This window comes from Pochonia chlamydosporia, chromosome 3 (genome assembly GCF_001653235.2).
Source record: "Pochonia chlamydosporia 170 chromosome 3, whole genome shotgun sequence".
NCBI lineage: Eukaryota > Fungi > Ascomycota > Sordariomycetes > Hypocreales > Clavicipitaceae > Pochonia > Pochonia chlamydosporia.
In genome coordinates, this window is record NC_035792.1 from 4889291 (window position 1) to 4916427 (window position 27137).

The following is a 27137-nucleotide window of genomic DNA, read 5'->3' on the forward strand; positions in this document are numbered from 1 at the left end:
TCTTGTAGTGGGCAGTACTGGAATCCCGCCTGTTCAGGACAAACCTGATAGTCATTCTTCGCCAGCCATCGAAACGACACGCAAAACAGAGGCAAGTCAGACAGGTCAGACAGCGAGTCTTGAACTTGTTCCAAGTACGCGCCATATCATGGCAACATACATTTACAAAAACTACATTCGCCCATCAAGGAATGCGCCGCCAGAGCCGCCACCTTCAAAGTCATGCCGACACCGTAGCGAACCTGACGCTTCACCGTGCCCGGATTGCAAGGCAGAAAAGAGTAGGGCCACGAAATACAGGTGGAAGATTATCTTGGGCTTGATATCCCCATATGCCCTTCAGGCACTCGACGCAACAATGTAAGCAAAGCTTCATCATCCTGGCCAAATCACAATCGTAATACTCACAGTGTTCCTTGACTTGCAGTATCGCCAGCGCCTTGCCTTGGATTGCAAGCGACTTTAATCAGCTCTCCCAGCAAAATTGGATAGTCTCGGCCTTTACCCTATCCTCAGCAGCGTTCATTCCCTGCTGGGCACAATTAGCAGACGTGTTTGGGCGATACGTCTCCCTCACAGCCGCAGTTTTGATTATGATGATTGGCAGCGCCTTGTGTACAGCAGCTCCCACAAATGCCTTTCCCCTGCTGCTTCTCGGCCGCGGGTTTCAGGGCGTGGCGGCATCGGGACTCAACGTCGTCGTTCGAACCATCCTGGCCGATCGGGTAACATTGAAAGAAAACGCCAAGAACTGGGCCATCTTCGCCATTGTCGGCGGAGTTTCCTACGGTGTCGGCCCAGTGATTGGTGGTTATCTATCTGGAGCTAATTGGCGATGGTGTTTTGGAATTAATCTGCCTGTAGGAGCGGTGGCGCTCATCGCAATCGTTTTTGTCCTCCGCAAGGAACTTCTGGGACCCCAGCCTATCCCAGAACTGGACGAGACGGTCGAAACTGGCCGGAGGTCCAGATTTGCGGCTCGCCTCAAGACCATCGACGTTGGAGGTCAAATTCTCTTTGTGCTCGGGTTCGGCCTGATTGTCTTGGCTCTGACGTGGGGTGGCGTGACGTATGCCTGGAACTCGGTGCCAGTTCTCGTGTCCCTTATCGTCGGTGTCCTATTATCCGTCGCGTTCTTCATTTGGGAGAGAATGTTGTCACCAGGGAGGATCCTGTCTGCCAAGCTAGTCAACCAGAGACCCATGATTCCCTGGGCCATGTTGACGAACCGTGATGTTGGCCTCATCTTTTATACTGAAATTGCTACCGGCATGGCCCTGTACTCGGTAAGCAAGCGTCTGACCATGGATCCTCGGACCAAACTCGACTAATACAAGTTAGGTTTTGTTCTTTTGTAACATTTACTTCATTGCGGTAAAGGTAAGGGCCTGCATGCTGGGAGAACTAACAAGGGAATCTGCTAATACTAAGAGCAGGGTTATCCCCCGGACAAAGCCGGATTACAGCTGTTGTACTTTGTTCCCGGAATGGGAGTCGGCGTCTATCTCTGCGCCTTTGTTTGTAACCAGTGGCCCAGAATGACGTTCCCGCCTCTCTTCTTCGGAACGCTCATCGAAGCTGTCGGAGTTGGCATGCTGGCCTGGGCCTTATACAACGAACACCTGCCAACTATTTTCGGAATGATGGCACTGACTGGGGTCGGCATTGGCTTGCGATTTATGGTTGCCCCCCTGCATGGAATCGGCATCTTCAAGAATCATCGTGCTGCGCTGATTGGATTGATGGCTATTGCCACCCCATTCGGAGGCACTATTGGCCTAACCGTAATGTCGACCGTCTTTAACAACTCCTCGGGCCTTGATTATAAGCACAGCGACTTTTCCAAGATTCAAGAACTTGGCGGTTCTGCGCTGGAGAAGGCAATTCGTGACGCGAAAATGGGGGTTGTTTGGGCGTATGTTGCCATTCTTCCCTTCATCCTTGCGTCCTTCATCTGTTGCTTCTTCCTCGGGAATGTAAAGTTGGGCAACCGGTCTGCCGTTGATGACGAAGACGCCAATACAAACATTGTCTTTACAGAACCCTATCTCTGGAGCCTGATCCGAGGGAGGACCGCGTTGCTTGAAGAAGCAGCGATTCGGCTAGAGAGCTCGCACAGTAAAGATGGTCCAAGAAGGCTCGAAGCGGTGTAATGTTTGGTGGTAGCTCGTTCGCTAGAATAGACGCGTCTTGAGAGATGCATACTTTGTGTTCTAAAACGTTCCTTCTTGCATGACCTGTGAAGTGGTAGGGTTCGGCGTTGGCTTCTGAGGCAAGGTTTCCTCCTGGCGGACCTGTCCTCCAGGCACAGTGAAGACAAAGTTTGCAAATTATCAGCGTCTGAAGGATTCGAAATAAGATGGTTGGCTAGGCCATTATTGCTAACGCTGCTGGGCCATGCTGAAGAGCATTCATGATAGTAATACTGTTTGCTTCATGGTTCTCAAGATGCTCGACCCAAGACACGGATCATGCATGCATGTACTCACCCTGTCTGTCGTCCAAAGCCTGAAGCATATCACGTGACGGATACTTGTTTGGTTGTTCGGCCATGAACACCCGCTGTCTCCAATTCTTTCATCCGGACTCACTTTCTGCTCCAATCACACACCACCCATCAACAGTCACCGAAATCCTCAGACCTGCCCCTAAAAACGCCTTTGACAATGATGCAATTGATGCAATTGATGGGTCGATGAAGTCACGAAAATGGGACACATCGAGCCAGGGGTGTGGTGACTCGACTGCATGCATATGCCCACCCAGCCAGCACAAGCCAATGGACCCATCCGTTGCCTTGCCACCACCATGTGCTAGAGAGATGTTCAATGTTTGGGATTGAATTTAGGTGGCGTACAGCCAAGCCGTCCGCCAGTTCCGATCAAAGGCCGCTATTTGAAGCTTCATGGGATGGAAGCTTTTTGAGAAGACAGCTTGGGTGGTAGTGGGACAATGTAATGGCTGCCGGAGTCAGCGGGCAATGGAAATTTGAAAGTTAGCATACCTAAGTAGCATTGTCGTCATCAACATTGCGTTGCTGAGGATGGCCGTATCTCCTGTCCAGGTCGGACACCCAGGCCGCAATCCGGACTCCAAGCCGCCCAATATCATAACCGCCTGGGCACTGACAATGAGAAGCTTCCTGTACTGCAATTATCCTTATCCCAATCTACCATGGAGCCTTGGCGGCTTAATTGTGCGTTCCCGCTTTTGATGCTTCTCGACACTTCTTGAACTTCCCAGTGCCTCCATTCCAAGTTGCCGTTTGCCTCCCAAACTGACCGCCACTTGATGTCATCGAGCAAGCTTGAGCTCGCAGGTCTCAGGAACCTGCAAATTCCACGGTTGCCTGGTGGACAGCTAGGTATCCTGGTACCAGACCCCACCGCCGTTTCGAGGAAGCGATTTTTTTTTTCTTGAGTCTGTTCTTTCCTCGCCTGAGGGTACCCCGCCATACGACAAACTTGAGGCATCTTAACCCAAAAGCAACCCACCCACCCCCGGCATCTGCTGTTTTGATTGGACGGCTGCCCACGAAGCTACTTGACCTGATGCCTTCTGGCACCCTCTGCAAGGTTCTTTTCTGGTGGGCTCGCGCTGCAAACTTTAGAACAAAGTGGAAGCATATCGAAGCTTCCCACTTTCGACTTATTTATCTTCCTCTCACATTGTGCTCACCCTTTCGTCCCATCTATTTTTCTCTCAATTCCTTCCGTTTTACAACATCTCCTTTCCTCCTCACCATTTCTTTGCCAATCCAAAACACTCGTTGATTTGAATTGGCCTTTTGCACCTTTTTGTTTCCGTCTTTAACCCCCCTCCAGGTGTACTCCCACCAGAATCATCACAATGTCCAAAGCCATTGGCATCGATTTGGGCACCACGTATTCGTGCGTTGGTGTCTATCAGGGTATTGACCCCAAAACCAACACAGTAACCTGCGATATTATTCCCAACGAGCTGGGCGAACGAACCACTCCTTCCTATGTCGCCTTCACTGATACCGAGCGCTTGATCGGTACCGCAGCCAAGAATCAGGTCACCAAGAACCCTGAGCACACTGTCTTTGATGCCAAGCGATTAATCGGACGCAAGTTCGCCGACGCTGATGTGCAGGCCGACATCAAGCACTTCCCCTTCAAGGTCATTGAGAAGGCCGGCAAGCCCGCCATCCAGGTAGACTACAAGAATGAGGAGAGAGTCTTCACCCCCGAGGAAATCTCCTCCATGATCCTCGTCAAGATGAAGGAGATTGCTGAGGCTTTTACTGGTGCTGCTGTGACCAATGCCGTGGTTACTGTCCCCGCCTACTTCAACGACGCCCAGCGTCAGGCCACCAAAGACGCTGGTCTCATTGCTGGCCTCAACGTCTTGCGAATCATCAATGAGCCTACTGCCGCTGCCATCGCCTACGGCATTGGCAAGATTAACCCCAATTCCAAGGACGAATCTGAGGATAAAACCGTCCTCATTTTCGATCTTGGCGGTGGTACCTTTGATGTGTCTCTCCTTACCGTCGCCGGCGGTCTCTTCGAAGTCAAGGCTACTGCTGGTGATACTCACTTGGGTGGTGAGGATTTTGATAACCGTCTGGTCAAGCACTTTGTTGAAGAGTTCAAGAGAAAGAACAAGAAAGGTTAGTAAATGTCCTTTGTATTCATCCCCCCTTTTAGGCCAAGAGAAGTACTAACCACTCGACAGATCTGACCACCAACGCACGTTCTCTGCGTCGTCTCCGAAGCGCTTGCGAGCGTGCCAAGCGTGCTTTGTCTTCCGCATCTCAAACCTCTCTTGAGATTGATTCCTTGCTGGATGGAATTGACTTTTACACCACCATCACCCGAGCCCGTTTTGAAGAGCTCTGCCAAGACCTCTTCCGCTCCACCGTCCAGCCTCTTGACCGTGTCCTTACTGATGCCCACATCGATAAGAGCGCGGTTGATGAGATTATTCTCGTTGGCGGTTCAACTCGAATTCCCAAAATCCAGAGACTCATCTCTGACTACTTCAACGGCAAGACCCTCAACAAGTCCATTAACCCCGATGAAGCCGTGGCCTATGGTGCCGCTGTTCAGGCTGCCATCCTTTCTGGTCATACCGATGATGTCACCAATCAGGTCTTGTTGCTCGACGTTGCCCCTCTCTCTCTGGGTATCGAGACTGCTGGTGGCATGATGACGAAGCTTATTCCCCGCAACACTACAATTCCCACCAAGAAGTCCGAGGTTTTCTCTACGTTCTCCGACAACCAGCCTGGTGTGCTTATTCAAGTCTACGAGGGTGAACGTGCCCGCACCAAGGATAACCACATGCTGGGCAAGTTTGAGCTCACTGGCATCCCCCCTGCGCCTCGTGGCGTTCCCCAGGTTGAGGTTACCTTTGACGTTGATGCCAATGGTATCATGAACGTCTCTGCCGTTGAGAAGGGCACTGGCAAGACCAACAAGATTGTCATCACCAATGACAAGGGCCGTCTTTCCAAGGAAGACATCGAGCGCATGCTTTCTGAGGCCGACAAGTTCAAGGAGGAAGATGAGGCCGAGACTCGTCGCGTTGGCGCCAAGAACGCTCTTGGCTCTTACGCCTCTGGCTTGCGTACTTCGCTCGCCGAACCAGGCATCGACGAGAAGATCGATGCTGCGGATAAAGAGAAGGTTATCAATGCCTCACGTGAGGCTGAAGAATGGAGCGAAAACAACACGACGGCTTCCATTGAGGAGTACGAAGCAAAGCAAAAGGAGCTGGAAGCTATTGCCAACCCCATTATGATGAAGCTCTATGGTGCTGGCGGTGCTGGCGGTGCTCCTGGCGGTGCCCCTGGAGGTTTCCCTGGTGCTGGTGGTCCCCCCGGTGGCGCTGGCGGCGACGATGGTCCTACGGTCGAGGAGGTCGACTAAACTTCCTGATACCCATTTCACTTGCGACGAATTACGGAGGGTTCAGAGGGTTCAGTGCTTCTGAGACACTTTTAGAGTTGCATGTTTTGATTTTGCATTTATGGTTATGAACAAGGGATCAAAAAGCTGGGTGGTTTTAACCTGGATTGTACTTTAATGAGTTAAATGAATAAAACGGCATGGCCTGAAGTCTAAGTTTTCCGGTTGCTATGTGACTTGTCGTATGCTTAACGCCGAACCAAAATAATGTGGCCATGTGCGGCTGAACTTTGAGAAGTTGAGTTGATTTTGTACAGTGTCATCTCGTTTCGTATAGAAGTAAATACAACAAAATATCCATGCATTAATGCCGGGCAAAAATGCCCCTGACCCAACAATCATCACTCGTAGCCCATATCCTTTCGCACACCGTTCCTCCTCTCCTGCTCCATCCGCCTCCATTCCTCATCTCCTACACTAGGCGCATCAACGGGCAGGTTAAACGCGGAACCAGGCGGCATCTTCTCGGCCCTACTGTCCCAAACATCCTCGCTGCTTGGCTTCCCATCACCGTACTTCCTGTGTGCTTTGTTGCGGTAGTGTGTCCTGACCATGTTGGCCTTCAACTCCCCGGTGTAAGACTTTGTGCGCATGCAGAACCAAAAGTCGTCCCAGTGCTCGCTGCAGGAGCGCATGTTACCGTAGCGGTAGACCGAGTTGAACTGGCCGCCGAGCCCGTTGCAACTCCAGGCCAGGTCGAAGGCCTGTCGGCAGCTCATGTCGGTGGGAAGGAGGGATTCGGAGAGAGCATCGCCAATCGGGGCGTCGGGAACTTCTTTGTCGGTGGATTTCGCGGATGCTTTGAGGGCAAGCCAAGAGGTTATGGATGATGATGAGGATTCATTTTCTGAAGATGAGGGGCCGGGTTGTTGTTTGGAGGGAGTTTTTTGTTCTGGTTCTGCTTTGAAGAGGTCGAAGAACTTTTGGATTTCTGGATCGACCGGTTCATTTGGGGCGGAGGATTGTTCTGTTGGAGGCGCGGGCGTACGCTTCTCTTTCTCTTCGGTCGTAGGCTCTGACGGCGATGTTGACCAGAGCCAGCCCATTGTGTTATTTGGAGCTTTTCGAAGCCGCTGTTCGACGAGGTGGTGTACCGTGGTTGAGCTTGATATGTCAATGGTGCCCAATGGGCAGGATTGTTTCTCTGCCCGTTCGCCTTGCTATCTGACTGTCTGACTGTCTGTGTCGGAGGGAAGTGGTCGCAACGAAGCTACAATGCTATAATACAAGTAAAGAGGAGATGCTTTGGGATGGAGACAGCAGATTGATTAAACGTTCACGCAGTATTGTAGTCTTTACGTCGAGGAATTGGTGATAATTGCCCTTTTCGGTGGTGTTTCGTTTCGCCAGTCATGTCCGGGTAAATTGAATCGCCGTAGCCGGGGCCACTATTTTCTGCTTGGCCAAGCTTTCTGCACCTTGACTTGACCCAACTCAATGACCTCATTGGCGGTGGAGCTCAGGAAGCTCCCTCGTGTTCTCACATCAAGACATAAGAGCTTCATCGCGCATTTATCCCCTGTACAAATTGCCGTCCTCCATCAAATACCACTATGCCGAACGTTTTGACGTAAGACCAACGCCTTTAAAAGCTTGACCAGCAAATTGTCCCGCGGTTTTCCGGGGCGGGGGAGACGATGATTCCTAGACGGAGCCTGGCCACGCTGGCCAGCCATCCGACGCTCCTGCGATCCTCGAACAGACAGTTCCTCCTTGGCACCATTCCTGGGCGAAGAACTGGCGATATTTTCCTTCACAGATCTTTAGGTTGTGCGTGGGAAAGCACGGCTGTTCCTCCGACACCCCCTGCTACTCCATTTCCGTCCTCACCTTCGTCTGAGCCAGCGTCATCGACTTCCGCGAATAAGGAACAAGAGACGGGCCATTTCGACGTCAAGCCTAACGAGTCTCTCTTCTTCTTTGAAAGTGAGCATAATAAGCGACCCTTCAACTTGCTTCATGCGGGCTAACATGGCTCGATCAGATATATTTCCAAAGAAGCTGAGCTCACTGCTCAGATATCCCACAGAAACAGATGGCGACATGACAGCGTTGCTGCGCCGCTTCTACAGCTCGTCTAGTAGCGGCGGCAGCAGTCTGGATCCAATGGCACTTGTTAAAAGAGCCATACCTGATGATATACCGTTAAAGGTCACTGAAATTCTGCCCCGGTTAAAGGATGGCGGCGCGTTTGTCAAGGTTCAATATGATGCGGGCATTTGCCCTTCCGAAATTGAATGCAAGTCTGATGCCAATGCAACGCACGTCTATGAACTGTGCTAACGACCTCTTTAGCGACGCTTCTCGAAAAGCTCGAACAGCACCCGCTGAAACCATGGTTCAGCCCCTTTCGTGGCATCAAGGCTCGTCTCGTCAAAGGTACGCCGTGGCTGGAGGATTTGTATCGATTTCCCTCAAGCTTGATCAAGGTTGAGTTTGTGCCGCCCGAGCCTGGTGCGACCGCCGAAGAGTTGTCGGAAGAGAACCTCTACAGCATGTTTCGCCGCTATGGCAAGATTGCCGACATCCTCCCCCAGCCGTTTGACTCCAAGGTCGTGCCAAAGTATGCTCACATTGGGTTCCCCCGATTGAGTGACGCAATCATGGCTCGGAACTGTATGCACGGCTTCATTGTTGGAGAGTCCAAGGGCGGTGGCAAGACGGGCACGCTACTGCGACTGTCCTATGTCAAGAGGGTCAAGGCCCATAGCATATGGAACTGGTTGACGAGCCACCCGCGTATCGTTATTCCCATTCTTGCGGCCCTGCTGGCGGGTGCGTCGGTCATCATTTTTGACCCTATTCGGACCTTCTTTATCAAGCTACATGTGTCGCACTCGTTCAGGTTTACCGAATCTAGGCTGTACAAGTGGTTCAAATCTCAGACGGACAACTTCTCCTTTAGACGAAACCAACATATGGAAGGTCTGAACACGGTGTGGAATCATCGGCGCGATCTGATTGAGCAGCTCCGGAACTGGCTTGACGGCAGCTCGGATACGTTTGTCGTCATCACCGGCCCGAGGGGATCAGGCAAGATTGAAATGGTCATGGATCAAGCCTTGGCTGGACGCAAGAATGTCCTCTTGGTCGACTGCAAGCCCATAGTGGACGCCAGCGGCGAGGCTGGCACTATAAAACGCCTGGCGGCGGCCGTGGGATTCCGACCCGTCTTTTCCTGGGCAAACAGTATGAGCAGTATGATTGATCTGGCTGTGCAGAGCACCACCGGCGTCAAGGCAGGGTTTTCCGAGACTTTGGACACCCAGGTGAACAAGATCCTGCATACTACAACGGGCGCGCTCAAGGAAATTGGTCTGTCGAGCCGATCCAAGCACGACAAGGATGCGCAGCTGTCGGAGGACGCATACCTTGAGGCGCACCCGGAAAACAGACCGGTCATTGTTATCGACAACTATTTGCACAAGAATGAAGAAATGACGATTGTCTATGACAAGATTGCGGACTGGGCAGCCTCTCTGGTTCAGAACAATGTTGCGCACGTAATCTTCCTCACATCGGACTCCTCATACTCGAAGCCGCTGTCACGGGCCATGCCAGACCGCGTCTTCCGAACACTGTCGTTGGGCGACTTGGAACACAATGTGGCCAAGCGTTTCGTCACCAGTCGACTTGCCGAAGACCAGCCCGAGAGTGCGGACGGGCCCGACGAGAATGGAGATGTGGCCGCCAAACGGATGGACTTGACCGGCTTGGATGAATGCATTGAAACTCTTGGCGGGCGTCTGACGGACTTGGAATTTCTGTCAAGACGCATCAAAGCCGGCCAAACGCCACGCCAAGCCGTCGACGAAATCGTCACCGAAACGGCCACGGACATTGTCAAGATCTTCCTCATGGGCAAAACCATAGAGTCGGAGAAGAAGTGGTCTGCGGAACAGGCATGGTACCTGATCAAGTCGCTGGCCGACTCTCCGTCCCTTCGCTACCACCAAGTTCTGCTCTCACCAGCCTTTGCCTCATCCACGTCCAGCAATGCCACCGACGGCGAGGCCGCGCTCGAAGCACTGGTTGGCGCGGAGCTCATTTCCCTGAAGACGCACCAGGGCCGCCCGAAGCTAATCAGCGCCGGCAAACCCCTCCACCAGGCAGCCTTTGCCGTTCTCGTGAGAGACCGCGTGCTCAAGGCCAAGATGGACATGGCTATCATGAAGGAAATGACAAAAGTGGAAACCAAGGCCATTGACGCCTTAGAAACAGAGTTGTCCTTGCTGGGTCAGTTGCCCAGACAGACAATGGAGACGGCGGGCAGAGTGACGTACTTGTTGGAAAAGCTGGATGCAAGTCAGCGCAACATTGACGCGCTGGAGAAACAAATGGTTGGGTTGAAGAAGGTTCTGGTGGAAGAGTATTAGTGTTTGCGCCCTTTTGTCTCTGTAGGTGAACTAGATACCTTTTTTGTCATGCTTGTATGACTATAATGTATATTATTCATTGTCCGCCACGTCTTGATTTGCGGACAGACAATGCTACTCAGATATGCTGTCACATGTCTTTTCAACGAGTATAAACAATTTTGTAAGCATCTGCCTCTGCTTCGCCTGTACCCCAGAGTAGAACTTGTATGCAATGATTGAGAATATGGCAAGTCACATTACATTCATCAATGCCTATATGCCCAAGAAAACCCCATTCGCCAAACCATGGTATCTTTGCCCCAACGCCAGCATGTTTGCCCGATGCCAAGCCCACTACAAGATATATACAGATTCGTGAAATTCATAAGACCACATCTCCAGGACACTATTCCTCCGGCGGAGCTTCCTGCACTACTTCACAGCCTTGAGCGAAGAATATTCGAGCAGGGACTTCATAATCGTTGACTATACAGTAATAGTTGCCTACCTTTCATTAGTACGATGTCCATGAAATTGATACGTGAAAAGAGAGCTTCAAACTCACCACGTGGCACAAACCATGTTCCGCCCGCTGATATCCGAAACGACTTTTGGTTTATCGTTACGAGGACTTTGCCGTAGTGAACAAAAAACACCATGTGCATCTTGCGCGAGTTCTTGAGCATCTTTTCCGCGCCGGTGGGCAAGTCCACCACGCCTGCGCCCATGAACGGCAGCGTGAGGGTCTTGGCGAAGCGGAATGTAGCGTTGGGGATGTCCTGCGTTTGAATGGCGTCCGCCGAGATGGCCAGCTGGTCTTCGGTGAGCTGCACCTCGTCGTGGTCCTTGGGGGTGTCGACTGCGTGTCCCGGTTCCCAGATGACAATGTCGCCCGTGACGACGCCCTCGTTGATTTCCCAGCCTTCCAGCTCTTCGTCTTCTTGCACAGCTTCTCGGATTGACGCGGTTGACCTGGCCTTGGTTCGTGTTTTGCTTCTTGGTGCTCGTCTTGATGGTGGTGCATCCTCGGGAAGGCGCACCACTTCTCTAACTGCTGACAGGCTGGAATCGTCGCCGTTGGCATCGCCAGCCCTCGCCAGCACTGCCGCCGTGGAATCCTCATCTTCTTCTCCTTCTTCCCCTTCCGGTGCCCAGTAATGACCACGTTCACCTCTCCAATGCTGCAACGGCTGGACTGACCGTCGCCCTGCCCGCGCCTGCGCGTCAAAACCGCTGTCGTTTCGTAAGGATACCAAACCCCTGGCTCTCGGCATGGGCGGTCCACGTTGTATCTCCATGATTGTCTCGTCGCCATCGTCATCGTCGTCTGCCGCCACTGGCTTTGGTCGTTGCTCTGATTTCTTGGGCCGCCCTCGGCCTCGTTTGACTGGTTTCGGCTCCGGCTTGACCACTCGCGGCTTCGGTCTTGGCACGGCGGCTGCTGGTCTGGATGCTGTGGCTGCTGGTTTTGGCGGCGGTGGCATACTTGTGCGTTGTCGCTTGTCTTGTCTCTCCTCGTGGTCTTGTTCAGGCTCGTCTCTCTCAACAACTCTGTCCAGTGACGACCGTTTCTGCCCCTTGAAGATTGATGGCATGGGCCGCATGGGGGACTTTATCGGTCGTTGTGGTTCATGCGACGGCGCCGCTGCCGGTGACGGTTTGGCGGACGGTAGCTCCGGTTCCTCTGGGATTTCGTCGTTCCCTTCTGCTGGTGGCAACTCTTCCAGTCCCGTCTCAAAGCCGCCCGCGGTGAAATTGTCACTGTGCATGGCGTTTACCAGCTGCAAAGACTGCTCGACCATGTCTGACATTGTCGGGTCATTCTGGCCGCCCAGGATAGGGTCTGTAGGCAAATCCGCCTCATGGTCCTCTGCATGATGTAGTGAAGCCCTCGGTGGTCTCAAGCCGTTGGAGGGGCGCTTGCTACTCGGCTGCTTCGACCTGTTGGAGTGGGCGGCAAAGTCCAGTTTTCGAGTGACTGTCGCATCTTGAACTGGTGTCAAGGTGCCGCGCGATGGCGACGAAAGGTGTTCCAGGTGTGGGTTTCGTTTGGCGGGGGAGTTGAGTTTTGTTTTGATGGGAGATTTGCTCTTCGGAATGGGATATGTGATGCTATTTCGGTTTTTAAGTAATGTCTGGGGTCCTGGGCCAGCACCTAAGCTAGAAGTCAGCCCACCGTCTTGATATTAATGTTTGCCGCAGCAATCCCCATGGGCACGCATACTTACTGGACGCAATGCTCATTTCAACGCTTCCCGAGTCATCTGAATCAGGGTCGCTCGAGGCAGCTTTTGCTTCGTGGGGAGAGAAGATGGAATCGAGTGGTTGCATGCCATGTTCGTCGCGCACGCCCCGATCTTGCAGTGTTATGCCAGTTTTCCTACGGCGACGTTTTAGCTAGACGTGTTTTGATATCCTCTTTGCATTGTCTTCTGTGGACAGAGTGCGCAACGTACCGACCCTGCTTTCCGAGCTCGTGAAATGCCTGCGGCGCTGCCCGCGGACGCTTGACGCTCCGCGCCATGGCAGAGAGGAGTCGGGTAAGTGAACGCAGCCAGTGTAGAAATGGGACCTTTGTCTAGTCGAGCAAGATGAAAGATTATCGCTTGGTCGCGCTCAGTTGGGCGAGGGTGTGGTTGTGGCGATTTGTGAGCTGGTGGTTGGGAGACGCGATTGCTTGTTGACGTGTTGAAGACGATGTCATGATCACACAAATGTCTGGTAGCTGCATGTCGTGCCTGACCGTTGATGTCTGCACCAGTGGCAGGCCTGTATGCGCTGGGGTCCAGATGTCTGGTGACTCCAGTGGCTACAGAACATTGAAGCGCCAAACCTGGGGCTGGTGGGCCTGACACGGATTTTGCAGGCACCTGGGCACTCAACAACCCAGGTGCCTTCAATGTTCAGTTTGGAGCTTGCCTTTTGGTCCAGATGCCGTCAGGTTATTTATTCCTTCATACAACAGAACGGATGCAAGGTTGCTAGATTTACCAACTATTTAACAACTATGGTCATGCACTTGCAGACTGTCATTTGACCGATATTGATGCGCACCTTGTTGTTGAAAACACTCTGCGTCCCCCGCTACATGTGCTGTTGAATCCACGTCACAGACTGTCCGCACCAGACGCGTCTCCTTCGACTTCTTCGCGTAAAGGGCAACCGCTCAACCACACCACCGTTGACTTAAATTCAACACCAATTGATGCACCAAACTTGCCACGACACCGTAACAGTAAACGCCCTCATCACTATCAGATAAATACAAGAACCTCACGGAAGTAACCAGAATACACCACATCCTCCACCCACATCATGAAAGACGACGATCAGTCACCACCGGGAACCTTCATCCCACCCTCCATCCACCGCGAACCACTGCTCTCCGGCTCCTCATTCACACATTTCTCACCCGTGCCACCGGCCCTACTCACGCCTACTGACGCTTCAGACCCGGCGTCTCTCCCGCCGTTATGCCTTGGCGTCGATGAAGCCGGCCGCGGGCCAGTCCTAGGTCCCATGGTTTACGGGATATTCTACCTCCCCATCACACTGTCCGACTCTCTCCTCCGGACAACACACCACTTTGACGATTCCAAAGTCCTCACAGCGGCAGTCCGATCATCACTCATGGAGACGCTCTGCACCAAAGACACAGACCTCCACGACCAATGTGGCTGGGCGACCTCGTCCCTCTCTGCCCGTGACATCTCAGCAAACATGCTCCGTCCGGTGGCCGTGTACAATCTCAATGCGCAAGCAATGGATGCTACTATTGCTCTTATCAAGGGCGCGTTTGAGAGGGGCCTCAATATTCAAGAGATATATGTCGACACCATCGGTCAGCCGGCAACCTACCAGGCCAAGTTACAACGGATATTTCCCACGACAAAGATTACCGTGGCCAAAAAGGCAGATAGCTTGTATCCCTGCGTGAGCGCGGCGTCAGTTTGTGCAAAAGTAACGAGAGACGCCGCGCTGGAGGTCTTGTACGAGGCGCGACGAGAAGATGATGCTGCAACTGAAGGGATGGAATGGGGCTCAGGGTATCCTTCTGATGCGAGATGCGTAAATTGGCTGAGGAAGAATATGCATCCCGTGTTCGGCTGGGGTCCAGAATGTAGATTCAGTTGGGGCACGGCAAAGGACATGCTCGAGTTGAAGGGTGGTGTCAAGGTAGATTGGCCCATGGAAGACGACGGAGACTCGATGAAGGTGACGGACTTTTTTGCGTCTGGTAATGACAAGGAGGATGAGTTGGGTGGGTGGTATGGTACGCCGGTTGGATTGGAAGCTTTTTGATATGGGCTGGCAAAGATGAATCTACACAAAGAAGGGCCAAGAAGAAAAAAGAGGAATATATCACAAACGACACATGCACTGGCAACGACCACATTTGGCAACAGAAATGGGCATCCAAAACGTGATGAATGAGTTCTGCATTTTCTTTAGACAACATCGTCATGGACATTACCTCGTATCCTTCCTACCCAGGAAAGCATCAACGACCCATCAAATGCGCCAACCAAAAACCTCTCACCGGCTTACAGTGAAGAGTTGAAAATATGTAAAATAAGATTAAAAACAAGAACAAAGATGCTCAAATATCATCCATGTCCTCATTCGCTGGTGACGCCTTTCTACCTTGCCCGTCAAGTGTATCCATGCTGATGCTCTCTCGCTCGCTGTATGCTGGGGGTGACGCAGGGACGTTCAAAGCCTGTCTCGCCGTCTCCGAGTTGGCGATAAACTCGCGCAGTTGCTGCTTGGCAATGTCGATGCCTTGGTTCACGGCAGCGTTGCTCATTTGCATCATGGGACCAAGCAGGTTGAGCGTGTACGCCACATACGTGCCGCCCGCAAGCATGAGGAGGAAGATGAAGAGGAAAGGATTTCGCAAAACTGTGCCTTCTTGTTAGCAGGTAATACGGCCGGTTGCCGATGAGAGTGAGACGTACCCATAAAGATTTCATTCCATCCCAGTGCGACGAGCAGCGCGTAAAAGTACCAAGGGACCTGGGCTACGCCGCCAATGGCACTACGCTTGGCTTCCACGTAAACGCCGTCCGCCGTCTTTTTGAACCGAACGACCAAGTCCTGGCGCTTGCTCTCGCTCAGAACCGTCATCTCCTCCTCGAGGCTCTTGCCCTCCTCCTCGTCCACGCCGCCAATGGGGGTCAGATCCTCCTCGTCACCAACCTCTACCCCGGTAGGCTGACCTCCGATAAAGCTCACCAGATCCGGGGGCGCATACGTTGTGGAGAGACGGAACCTGGACAGAAGCGGAATAAGCGTGAGGGTCGACTCTCGTGCCTTGGTGTAGATGCCCTCAATGTCGTCGGTCGGCCGCCATATCCGAGGAACCCCGGCTTCGTCGTATCGGAACTTATCCTCAAAGTTTTCTCGCAGCTTCAAGAGAATGTTGCCTTCCATGACCTCCTCATCAATCTTCTCACGAAGGCCAACCCAGCTCTTGCGGCGCAGGCGCCACATGCCAACCTCAGCTTCGTCGTCACTGGCGTCAAAGCTCTTGGCACGGTCCGCAAAACGACTCTCGGCCTCCTTGACGATGCCGGTAAAGACGTTCCAAACACGATCCCAGAGGTCCTTTTCGCTGGGTTGGTCGCCCGTCTCTGGCGCACCCGTGCCGCCGCGCCCTGACCCAAGCTTGTTGAATTCCAAGCCGATGGCCTCGCCGAGCCGAGACTTGACCCAGCGCTCGACCCTAGTCGCAAGCCGTCGCATTTCCTCCTTGCGCAGCTTTCCACTCACTTCGTCGAGGTCGGCCTCAAATAGCTGATACTGCGGCTTGAAGTTGGTCCATGGAAGCCCCTGAATGGCCAGCCCCTGGGCCTCGGTCCTGAATATGTCCAGCGTCTTCTTCTTTTCGCTGGCGACAATCTCGGCAAATTCATACCCGCCGCCCGCCTTTTGCCCGGCCTTGACTTTGTTGGACACGGCATCGCTAAAGGCAGCAACACCCGCCTTGTGCGCCGCGGTCAGCTGTCCCACATATAAGGCTTTGAGTCTCGCATCGACCTTGGCCTCCAGCTCTTGTCTCTTGCGCGTGTACACGCCCTTGTGGTACCGGCTGGCCTGCGACTCGAATGCGCTGAGCAGTTTTCCACGGGCCTGGTTGCCAACGCCGCCAAGGTCCGGGAGGACAAGAATCTTGCCTAGTTTGACCGCTTCGCCTTGCTGCTCCTCAAGGGGGGCCACTATGAGGTCAAATGCGACCAAAACCTCGCGCGAAATCTCGTCGCACCGAAATTGAGCCAACAATTCTTGCTGAGTGGGCAAATCGAGGTCCTTGTTGTGCACAATCTGGTCCCATATGCCCTCGGCATACACGGAGAAGCCATCGGCGGGAATTCGGCGGTGGTATTCAGGTAGGAAGACGCCGCCCTCGAGCTCGTGGTCGGCGCCCTTGTTGCCCTTGTGGCCGGTCGTGAATCTGGAACCGAGCTTGCTGACCTCGCTGACAAACTTGTCTGCCTGGAGGATCTTGTGCGGCAGGGCGGCAAAGCCAAAGTCGAAATAGTCTTCGATTCTCGAGCCTTCGAGACCCTGGGGTTTGGAGATTGTCGACCAAATCTTGGTAAGATCTTGGATCAACGTAGTGCGGAGGTTGGACAACGGCGTCGTGCCGAGATGGTCTCGGATAACGAAGAAGAGCAGGGATCGCGGCGTTGACCTGGGCGGCCGATGTCAGCGGGACGGTCTGCGTTGGTTAAAGTGGCAGTGTGCGCCGTAATACGTACTGTTTGTCCTTGAGAAATAGCTGCAGGTTGACCTCGAAGACGGTCTTGAGCAGACCCATGTTGGCCCCCTGATACAACCCCACCTGATGCTCCCAGATGTTGACGATGAGGACCTCGCTGGTCGCCAGGGCGAAGAGGGCGCTTTTTCTCTCGAAATCCTGGTCTTCGCCACGTTCGCGACCATCGGTTCCCTCGACGTCCATGACGAGAATGTTGTCTGCCATCTTTGCACCGGCGCTCTCCTCGCGCTTGTTCTTGGACATCCATATGCCCTTTGTGGTCTGGCGACGCTCCGTCTCGGACATGACTGAGAATTCGGTGCCGAAGAGGTTATTCAAAAGGGTCGACTTGCCGGTGGACTGGGAACCGAATACAGATATCAGGTGGTAATTGAATCCCGAATCGGCGACATTCGTGGTCTGCAGGTAGTTGTTGAGGTTCTCACTGCGCATGTTAGCTTGGCGGTCGAGGCTGGGGTCGAGGTCGAAGCGAGTCGCAAAGGCGTGCATACTTGAATTCCTTATCCTCGTCAATAACTTGGACGCCATGCTCGTAGCTTCCGCCAGCAGGCTGGTCGCCCACGGCAGAAAAGTGGCCGTTCATGACTGCAGCGGGATATACAGACGCAGAGTTCCAGGGGCGAGAACAACCATAAGCTTGGAACAGGGCGTCATGCGATGCGCAGCAAGGAGAAAAGCCTAAATAATAGAAAGGGGTGAAGAAAGTATAAAGTTTAAGAAAGGAAAAAAAGCTACACGGGCGGAGTGGAAGAATGGAGAGTCAGATGGGCCGAGGATGCAGACGTGGCCTGGTCGAGTGTCTGGATGAGAGATTGAACCTGGCCAGACCCTTGTGATGTTTTCTGTGGCCAGACAGATCATTCCATGGCAGCAGTTGACCAGTCTGGTGGATGTGGCTAGTTGTGTGTGGTGACTGCAATGTGTGGTCTCAACTGCATGTGGTCTTGTGCTTTCCAGCCACAGCCGCTCCAGCACTTGACCAAACTGCCCTCAAGTGCTCTGAGGGCACGACAGATCAATAATGCTTGGTCTGGTGATGCTTCACAGTGAGATCTTATTGCCACCTGGCCCTGATCCGTTCTCTACACCCCTAGATGATTTCCCTATGACTCCAGCGCTGCCTAAAAGCACCAAACCGGTCCCGTCAATGCCGACTGTTCCTCTCCGCCGGTCACCACTATCTTCCCGCCTCCGACATCAACCTCCATATCAGCCCAGAGCTTCTCCATCACCAAAATAGTGGGGACCTCAACCACCACAGCCTAGCCAATAGCTGATGGCGGGGCATCGTCATCTTGAGCTCAGCTTGATATCTTCACATTGTTCTGAATTGGAGCAGAACTACATACTCCAAACATTTACATACACGTTCGAAACAGCACAGCTGCATCCTCCCATCATGCTCATCAAGGAATCTCACGTCGACGTGCCCACGTCTGCCAATGGCAAGGACAGCTCAATGCGTATGCCCCTCCTCGCTGATGACACACTTGACCTCGTTATCTGCTCACACCATGACTTACAACAGGCATTTTTGTATACCATCCGACCATTGCCGGCTACCCAAAGGCGTATGTAATCCTTTCCCCTTCAAATTCATGCAGCAAGAAACAAGGGAACCAAAAAGAGAATAAATTGCCGCTAACAGTCCTCAGGCGCTTTCCCGCAGTCTGCGTCTTCAGCGAAATTTATCAAGGCATGCCACCATCACCACCACCGATTCTACTCCAAAGCTGACACAAGCCACAGTTACGGGACCCGTCGCACGCTTTGCACGCCAAATAGCCGGTCAAGGCTACATCGTTGCCGCACCATCTTCATACCACGACTTTGTTGGGCCGGAGCCGTTAAAGTATGATGCCGAGGACACTGACCGGGGCAACAAGTTCAAAATTGAAAAGGCATGCACCATGAATCACTTTCCACGCCGAAATGGGTAATCTGACTAAACAAAGACTCTTGAATCTTATGATGCCGATTCTCATGCGACGGTCGACTATCTGCTCTCCCTCCCAACTTGCACTGGCCTGATTGGGTCTACGGGCATGTGCCTTGGCGGCCATCTCGCCGTTCGAGCGGCCGTATGTCTGGACACCCTTGAATCTGCTCTGAATGCTATATTGACTGGAAATCTAGCTTGATCCCCGCATCACCGCCTGCGTATCCTACTTTGCCACGGATATCCATTGCCGCACACTTGGGCCCTACACTGAGGCCAACTCGTCGTCTTCCGCCCCCGCCAACTCGAATCACACTGTTGATCTCTTTTCCAAACTCAAGGGAGAATTATCCATGATCTTTGGTATCAAGGATACCCACGTCCCCGACCAAGGTCGCGACTTGATCCGCGCTAAACTCCGCGAGGCAGACTGTGTCTTTAGCTTTCACGAATTCGCATGGGCACAACACGCCTTCATCCGAGATGAGCTGAGCAAGGGGCGGTATGACCCGGCGGTTACAAAAATTTGCTTCGAGATTTTGCTGGAGCTGTTTGGGCGGGTATTGAAGACGGACTTGGGTGAGAGGGATGGAACCGTTGCGCCACCAGAGCATGTTTGCTAGATTTGTAGGTGAAATATGACAAACTAGGCTCGCAAATTTCCCTAGTCTTGTGAACTGGAGTTATATCTTGGCTAGGAGCGATCGGTTCATCCCAAACCGGGCCAACGCCACGAAACCCGCTGACCCCAGGGCCATGGAACCGGCGTAGAAGATGGCTGGCCGATAGGCATCAAGACCTTTGCTTTCTCCTCCGTAGGCTTCCAGCAAGTAGCCGGCAATCGGCGCACCCTACATTTAACGATTAGTTACCACCAGCCTCCTCCGGATCGGTGACATGTCGAGACTTACCATCAGATAGCCGCCACCCCATCCAGTCACAACCATTCCCATAGCTACAGACACACGCTCCGAGCCAAAGACATTACCCACGACGGTTGGCATTGTGGAGAAGAAGCCCCCGTTGGCCGCGCCGTTGATAATCACAAACAGGGCTAGTGATGCCAGGGATGTTGATACGGGCCATATCGTCAGCATGGTTACGGCGTTGAGGGCCAAGCACAGAAACAAGGTGTTTAATGCGCCAAGCCTATCGCAGAACAGTCCGCACAGCACCCTTCCCACGGCAGATGAAAAGTTGAAGCCCGCAAGCAGCCCGGCGCCGGTGGACGACGAGAGCCCGACAGATCTGCTGTACAGCGGGAGGAAGAAAGGCGGAACGAGGAGCGGAAACGTGGCGATGGCGCCGGCAGCGAATATGATGAGGAACTTGACGTCCTTAAACAGCGCCCTATAGCCGAGTCAGTAGCCATCAGATGTTAGGGACAATGAACGACAAACCATTCGACGAAACCGCCTGTTCGTGGCGGCACCCTCTCCTTGACGAGCCACGCGGCCGGCAGCCCGGTGAGCAGCGTGAGTATCCCCAAGATGCGATATGTCCACTCAGCACCAACGCGTTGTATCAGCGAAGCCAGCGCGAAGCTCGTTACAGCGCCTCCCAGTCCGCCACCGGCGAAAACGATGCCATTTGCGAGTCCTCGCTTGCGGCTAAAGTACTGGGCCGGTGTCACGGACACGGTGATGAAGCAAAGGCTGATGCCCAAGCCCAGCAAGACGCCGCTGGTGGCAAACAGTCCTGCAACGCTGTTGATGGCGAAGCTGCTCAGGATTTCTGAGAGTCCCACAAACGTGATGCCTAGCATGCCTGTCTTCTGGGCGCCAATGACACGGACGACTCTGGCGTTGACGATGGCCATGAATGAGATGGCGGCAATGGCGATAGAGCCCACGTATGAGAGGGTGCTGGCTGAGGAGAGGCCCTTTTCGACGAGGGCGCCTTGAATGACACCCCAGCTGTAACTGGTGCCAACAAACTAGTATTTGTTACATTGTTAGCGATTGTTGACGCTGGTTGACGCTGGTCGACGCAGTTGAGGCATCTTGTGTGAGTGATACTTACCCACCAAGTCATTACCGCACACCCAAATATGACTGCCCATCCGTAGCCGCCATCGGGAACTGTAGAATCGGCTACTCTCGAAGCTTGGAGAATGTCGTCTTCCGAGTTGGGTTCCTGTTCTTGTTGTCTCGAAGCCCTGGCGGGGACAGGGAGCTGCGACACCTCGTGTAACTCTACAGCCGTAGTTGCCATGCTGGAGCGACTAGATTCAAATGATGTTGGATATGTTGAGAGAAGTGCATTTTGATGAAACAGATGATGTTGGGTGCTCTGTAGTGTAATTACTAATCGACGCGCCCTACAATGTCAATATGATGGAGCCGGGAGGCGATGTGGAGCGCCACAGGTAGTCAGAGTTTACGAAGTAAAAGACGGGTCTGAAGATGCCAAATGGTGAGGAAATATGTATGAAGAGTAAATTAAATACAATAGTCTAGTTGTACCCCTTCTTTGCTCGATACTCCAAGCCCCTCTGGTGCCTCGGGGATTCATAGCCTGCGGCGAAACGTATTGCCCACACCCAAGTATATCGGGATAAATCGCCACATATACTAGTATCATATGCTGACCCTCCTACCAGTGTGGTATTGGCTTGTTTGACGCTTTAACTATTCACCATAGCACCCCTGCTGATTCTCTGCCATCTACCAACGCCGTGCATGCACCTTTGCTCCGCATTTGCAAATTGAATCATATATACTCGCTCGCTTGTGCCTTGTCATTCATTTTGCGGAGGCTCGAGTTTACTTCTCAGGCCGGGGGGCTTGATTCGCATTTGGCTGGCTGTAGTAGTTGGGTGGAGGGCCCTGCTGTTGATAATTGCCTTGTTGTCCATAGCCCTGGTATTGCTGAGGCGGACCAAAATTGCTTTGATTTGGCCCATATTGTTGGTTGTTTTGCTGTTCGTTGTTCTGCTTCTTCTTGTTGAACTCTTTGGCGACGGCAACGGCGGCGCCGGAAAAGATGAGGGTCTTGATGAGTCCCATTGTGGAGGATGCGGGATGAAGCAAAGTAAGAGGTGATAGGAGTAAGACTTGTTTTTGAGAGATGCTGATTTGAATGCTAATGTTGAGGACGAAAGACAGTTTCAAGTGACGGATGGAAACATCTTTATATCTTGGGAATCGATTCTATCTGCTGCCTTACTTCGCCGGCTTGGTAAGATGGGTGGTGATGCCGCGTGTAAGTTGGGCTGTGGACCACAATTGTCAGCCATCATGAGCCACCATGTGCCTGAAAGCGCACTGCTCCGCCCCCTGCGCTGTCGTGGACCCTTGATGCTAGTGGTAGATTAATTTGTTTGGTGGACGAGATGGGTCATTTGGCGATCTTGGGGCTTAGTTTGCGAAATGCCTCCGTGGTTTCGGTATCGCTCAAACGCCACCCAAACGGATGTCCAGATAGATGTGCGGTTAAATTGAGGATGAGAAGTTTCGCAACGCTGTATACTGTTCACTATCGAGGCATGTATTGTATATGGAATATTGACTTTTCACGATCAGTTATCTCGGGCATGTGTACTCAGGAGTTGAGACGAGCTCGTTATTTCACCAAGAGTGCTCCGCAAGGTAATGCAGCATAGCGTCTCTACTTTGGATTGGCACTCTGGAACTTGTCAAGGCGCAAAAGAAAGCGACGGTGGTAACGAATGTAACCGCATGCCCATGCTCTCGCGATAATGTCAAGTATCACTCGCTGCCAGGCAAGGGGATGAGCCGAAATCCGAGTGCGACGCCGTCAAATGGCCAAAACGTATCAACTTCCATGCTTGGTCAAGGTTACGTCGCCTTGGGTTCGACATTCGCTTCTTCGGTTCATCCTTCGGCGCTAAATGAGCGCCATCTTTATGCCGAGCCACTTCCATCGTTCTGCGGAATCGGTCTCGGTATCGTTTAGAGCCCACTACTTGGGCTGACCAGACCAGACATTTTCTCATCTCCACTGGGAGTAAGCAGCCGCCCAGCCACGAGATATTTGCCGCATGTGGCATTTGATATGCATCGTCAGATCTGGGACTTCAAAGTCCCGGCAAGCCAGAAGAGTGAGGAGTGAATACAGAAGGAAGGTCTCACGTCAGGAAAATGAAAGTCCCTTGAAGTTCAGCCCCCGGACAACCATTTTAGATACAGCGGGAGTTTAAGAGAACTTAACCAACGGTATCGCCTATCGCATGGTGTGCTAGAGTGTGTTGAGATGTATTGGAGTACATTTGAATACAATCGAACGCTTTTGACCACAAGCTGGTCTACAGAATAGACATATGGGTAACTGTTGGTTAAATTGACAACAATTCGAGTTGATTGCAATCGCATGGAACAACATACAAAGGTCAATGTTGTGATGAGAACCAATTTGCGGATCTAGTTAGGTGAGATGCTGGTATTGATGTCTGGTCCACAAGACGAGGCATCGCACATGGAAGGCTTATTTTAAATTAACTATGGCGACTCACAAATGCAAAATTCACGCGTTTTGACTATAAATCCAAGTCATAGAAATCATTGGAGTGAGAATCCTCTCATTTTCCCCTTTTACACATTGTCATAGACGAGCGCTCAAGACTTCCGGGTAGCCAGAATCTGGGGTTATCATGTACTTTAGCGCCAGGCTGCGGGAGAAAGCGGCTCAGAATGAACCTAGATACTTGACCATTTACAATATGAATGCCCCTATAATCTAATAATACTTCAGAACCCCAGAATCTGTGGTCAAAGTATTTGCTTATATTTAAGTATATATAAACACATTTCAATATGTCCTGACACATAACACGATGTGCGATACCTTTCCCTTCAGGTGCTTTCAGGCCTCCACTCAAACAGTCTGGTCTGGCCTGGTCCATTAGTGGTGACTTTAGCGCAATGCAGTGCCGCTAGTCAGCCGATAAATCAAATCCATTCATGTCAATCAATATCCAAGGATCTACTCCGTACAGATGCCCCTATTTCCCAAGGAGAAAATTGATGAAATCCTTCCCACAACTGTACCAGGTTGCCTGGCGCGAATACCATGGATGGCTTCCAACATGCCGTGTCGGATGCATTCTGGCATTGGAAGCAACGCTACCATGAACTGGATTGTGGCGTGTTGAAATCTTCAGTTTCTCTCGGCATACGCAAGCTGTCCAAGGCGCCAATTCTCATCGCCGCATTCTGTCTATCTCTCATACTTTTCATTTCTTACCCCAAGACTCAGGTTGACTTTCATATTTTGGGACACCATCAGAGCAATCAGACACTGGACTTGGAGCACCACCCGGACAATGAAACCCTTGAATTGGACCTCCACCAGAGCAACAAGACTCTCGATCAAGAGCATCCACTGACCACCAGCACGACGCTGGCCATCACAAGTCAACCAAGCAATCATCGGACCACATCGCAGATTCCCCAAAGCAGCACTCAGCCAGAAACTGCGCGCCCACGCCCGACTGAGCCCGTTGACAAGCCCGGCCAGCAACAGGATACAGTGAAAGAACCACAGAGAGACCGTCGGTTTGTCCTGATCATACCCGCCACGTCGCCAAGTCCCGATCTCTGCAAGACGATAGTCACAGCACTGGCCCTGGGGTACCCCAGTCCTGTCATCATCAACTGGGGCATAGACTACCATCAAGTCACAAAATGGGAGGGCGGCCAAAACCTCCCAAAGATCCCCGGGTTTGTGAAGTACCTTGATGCGGTGATGCATCCCGATGCCCATCCAGACGAGAAGCTGGATGAGGAGGACCTCGTGCTCATGGTGGATGCCTACGATGTGTGGTTCCAGCTCCCAGCTGAGATTTTGCTCAGGCGATATCATGAGATTAACAAAAAAGCCAACGCCAGGCTGCATCAGCAATGGAATAAAAGTGAGCCAATGCCAATGCTACAAACGGTCATCGCGGCGTCGGGGAAGAACTGCCACCCGCAGCCTGACTCGGGCTCCAATATGCATTGCGAGAGGCTGCCGGACAGTCCGTTGAGGCCAGATCTTTACGGCCCGGATACAGAGAAGAACGCGACAAAACATCGCGACCATCGGCCAAAATACATCAATGGAGGAGTTTACATCGGCCCAGCAGGTGACATGCGGCGGTTGTTCCGCCGCGCAGCACAGAAAATGGAGGCAGGCATCGGCCAAGGCGTTCATCTGTTCAGCGAACAAGGCATCCCCGGCGAAGTGCTGGGCGAGCAAGAGGTCTGGAGGCAATGGAGAAGAGGAAGCAATGATGTAGTCAGCGACAATGACGCAAGGGTTCTCATGGACAGGGACTTTGAGTATCACTTCGGACTGGACTATCACCAGGAGCTATCCATCCAGACCTTTTGGACGGACACCGAAGATGGGCTATTCGACGGCGCGTTTGTTCGACTTAACAACCAGACCGTCATTGATGGATACTCTGCGGCACTGGGCATATCACCAGTGCGACTCAAGGGCGTCCCCAACGACGTCCAGACCGCACGGAATCCTCTAAGCGGCATAGTCGAGTCACCAGACTGGGGAGGAATGCNAATGCCGCTGTACGCCGACTTCTACACCGAATCGGTTCCCGTCATCGTGCACCACAACGGCTTCAAGGAGAGACGCACGTCTTGGTGGCACAAGCCCTGGTTCCATCAGCATCTGAGGCAACTCTTGACTCTCAGTCTTGTGCCCAAGGAACCGTCGGCATCATTCGCAGTGGTAGAAGCTGAGGACGGCATCGTCAAATACTGGGGCCAGCCAGCAGGATTAACAGACAGACGGCCACGGCTGATGGGTGACTCGGCCAAGGGGCCCTTTGCAAAGATGGAGTTTCAAGACGTTTGTCAATATCCAGATGAATCAGCACGTGGTGATGGCAAGCACTGGTGGGATGAAGTTTTCCGCGACACAGAGGGACCGTTGAGCTGACGGCTTTTTACCGTGACTTTGTCGAAATTTTTCTCTTTTTATTGTCTATTACTCTAGTGTATTATTATATCTACATGTATAGAGTTGCATAGTCGGCGCAAGACTTCTTTATCTGCGCACACGGCGTCTACACGGGGAGGGCGGTTTTCATGAGCGTTCAATACTCTGAACTTAGAAACCACAAAACAAACTTTGGGATTCCATTTTGAATGTTCGTCTTGGGCTTATACCCAAGCAATGAGCTTGCTTTCGAAATGTTTGCAAACGTGATTGACATGTCACCTGGCTGGAGCTCTCGCTGATCCAGGGCGGCCTTCCTCCCCAAACTCTCCTCGAGAAGGCTAATTAATTCGCGCAGTTCGATTGTCTGCGACTCCCCCAGATTGATCACTTCATACATGGATCCTTCGTAGTCGATTGCAGCCCGTATCCCCTGGATGATGTTGTCGACATACGTATAGTCTCGACGGGTGGTCCCATCGCCAAACACGGGGATCGGCTTGCCATGACAAATCAGCTTGGCAAATTTATAAATGGCCAGGTCGGGGCGCTGGCGAGGCCCATAGACGGTAAAGAATCGTAGGCAGAGACATCTAATGCCATAGAGATGAGAGTACGTGTGACACAGCAGTTCGGCGGCCGTCTTTGACGCAGCGTAGGGCGAAATGGGCCGCGATGTCTTGCAGTCTTCGGAGAACGGAACTTTTGCGCCTGTACCGTAGACGCTCGATGAAGAGCCAAACAGAAACTGAGAAACACCAAAGTCTTTGGCACACTCCAGCAGATTCAATGTACCCGTGACGTTGGTGTCCACGTATGAACCCGGGTCGCGGAGGGACTCCCGCACACCGGCACGCGATGCCAGATGCACCACGGCGGTCAACCTGTTCTCCGTGAAAACGGCACGCAGGGCGTTTGCATCTCGTATGTCTACTTGGTAAAGTCTGAAGTTTGGGTTCGTAAGATGGGCGACAATGTTGGCACGTTTTGTCTCGGGGGAGTAGAAATCGTCAAAGTTGTCGACAACTACAACTTTCCAACAACCTTCTGCTAGAAGAGCGTCGACTAGGTTCGAGCCAATGAATCCTGCACCGCCCGTCACCAGTATTTCTCCTCGGGGCTTGGCGTACGCAGCTGCAGGTCTAGTAATGACTGTCATGGTGGTGTGTTTCTCGCAATGGCAGAGTGTTTGTTTCGTTTCTGCAACTTTCTCAGTTCATACT

General features: G+C 52.5%; 10 protein-coding genes across 10 annotated transcripts; 5 read left to right on the forward strand and 5 right to left on the reverse strand.

Annotated features, from left to right (window-relative positions):
* Positions 1–148: 148 nt before the first annotated feature.
* On the forward strand, positions 149–2153 carry VFPPC_05284 (tetracycline efflux protein; the record flags this gene model as incomplete). The annotated part of the gene is made up of 4 exons (XM_018284506.1): positions 149–360; positions 428–1286; positions 1342–1380; positions 1437–2153. The coding sequence occupies 4 exons, from the start codon at positions 149–151 to the stop codon at positions 2151–2153; spliced, it is 1827 nt and encodes a 608-aa protein (XP_018146026.1).
* Positions 2154–3849: 1696 nt separating this feature from the next.
* VFPPC_05285 (heat shock protein) lies at positions 3850–5897 on the forward strand (the record flags this gene model as incomplete). Its single annotated transcript, XM_018284507.1, has 2 exons — positions 3850–4636; positions 4702–5897. 2 exons carry the CDS (start codon positions 3850–3852, stop codon positions 5895–5897), a joined length of 1983 nt encoding a protein of 660 aa, XP_018146027.1.
* A 380-nt stretch (positions 5898–6277) lies between these two features.
* VFPPC_05286 (hypothetical protein) lies at positions 6278–6982 on the reverse strand (the record flags this gene model as incomplete). The annotated part of the gene is made up of 1 exon (XM_018284508.1): positions 6278–6982. One exon carries the CDS (start codon positions 6980–6982, stop codon positions 6278–6280), a length of 705 nt encoding a protein of 234 aa, XP_018146028.1.
* A 591-nt stretch (positions 6983–7573) lies between these two features.
* On the forward strand, positions 7574–10312 carry VFPPC_05287 (mitochondrial escape protein 2; the record flags this gene model as incomplete). Its single annotated transcript, XM_022428443.1, has 3 exons — positions 7574–7862; positions 7921–8135; positions 8249–10312. 3 exons carry the CDS (start codon positions 7574–7576, stop codon positions 10310–10312), a joined length of 2568 nt encoding a protein of 855 aa, XP_022284528.1.
* Positions 10313–10700: 388 nt separating this feature from the next.
* On the reverse strand, positions 10701–12818 carry VFPPC_13804 (mif2/CENP-C like domain-containing protein; the record flags this gene model as incomplete). Its single annotated transcript, XM_018291576.1, has 4 exons — positions 10701–10798; positions 10860–12449; positions 12523–12674; positions 12751–12818. The coding sequence occupies 4 exons, from the start codon at positions 12816–12818 to the stop codon at positions 10701–10703; spliced, it is 1908 nt and encodes a 635-aa protein (XP_018146030.1).
* Positions 12819–13609: 791 nt separating this feature from the next.
* Positions 13610–14596, forward strand: VFPPC_05288 (ribonuclease H2 subunit A; the record flags this gene model as incomplete). The annotated part of the gene is made up of 1 exon (XM_018284510.1): positions 13610–14596. One exon carries the CDS (start codon positions 13610–13612, stop codon positions 14594–14596), a length of 987 nt encoding a protein of 328 aa, XP_018146031.1.
* Positions 14597–14894: 298 nt separating this feature from the next.
* VFPPC_13805 (protein sey1) lies at positions 14895–17658 on the reverse strand (the record flags this gene model as incomplete). Its single annotated transcript, XM_018291577.1, has 4 exons — positions 14895–15196; positions 15253–16988; positions 17056–17499; positions 17567–17658. 4 exons carry the CDS (start codon positions 17656–17658, stop codon positions 14895–14897), a joined length of 2574 nt encoding a protein of 857 aa, XP_018146032.1.
* Positions 17659–18474: 816 nt separating this feature from the next.
* VFPPC_13806 (dienelactone hydrolase family protein) lies at positions 18475–19637 on the forward strand (the record flags this gene model as incomplete). Its single annotated transcript, XM_018291578.1, has 4 exons — positions 18475–18646; positions 18731–18927; positions 19031–19156; positions 19212–19637. The coding sequence occupies 4 exons, from the start codon at positions 18475–18477 to the stop codon at positions 19635–19637; spliced, it is 921 nt and encodes a 306-aa protein (XP_018146033.1).
* Positions 19638–19697: 60 nt separating this feature from the next.
* VFPPC_05289 (monocarboxylate transporter) lies at positions 19698–22022 on the reverse strand (the record flags this gene model as incomplete). The annotated part of the gene is made up of 5 exons (XM_022428444.1): positions 19698–19865; positions 19926–20364; positions 20415–20950; positions 21037–21334; positions 21784–22022. The coding sequence occupies 5 exons, from the start codon at positions 22020–22022 to the stop codon at positions 19698–19700; spliced, it is 1680 nt and encodes a 559-aa protein (XP_022284529.1).
* Positions 22023–26071: 4049 nt separating this feature from the next.
* VFPPC_05291 (protein CapI) lies at positions 26072–27073 on the reverse strand (the record flags this gene model as incomplete). The annotated part of the gene is made up of 1 exon (XM_018284513.1): positions 26072–27073. One exon carries the CDS (start codon positions 27071–27073, stop codon positions 26072–26074), a length of 1002 nt encoding a protein of 333 aa, XP_018146036.1.
* Positions 27074–27137: the final 64 nt, after the last annotated feature.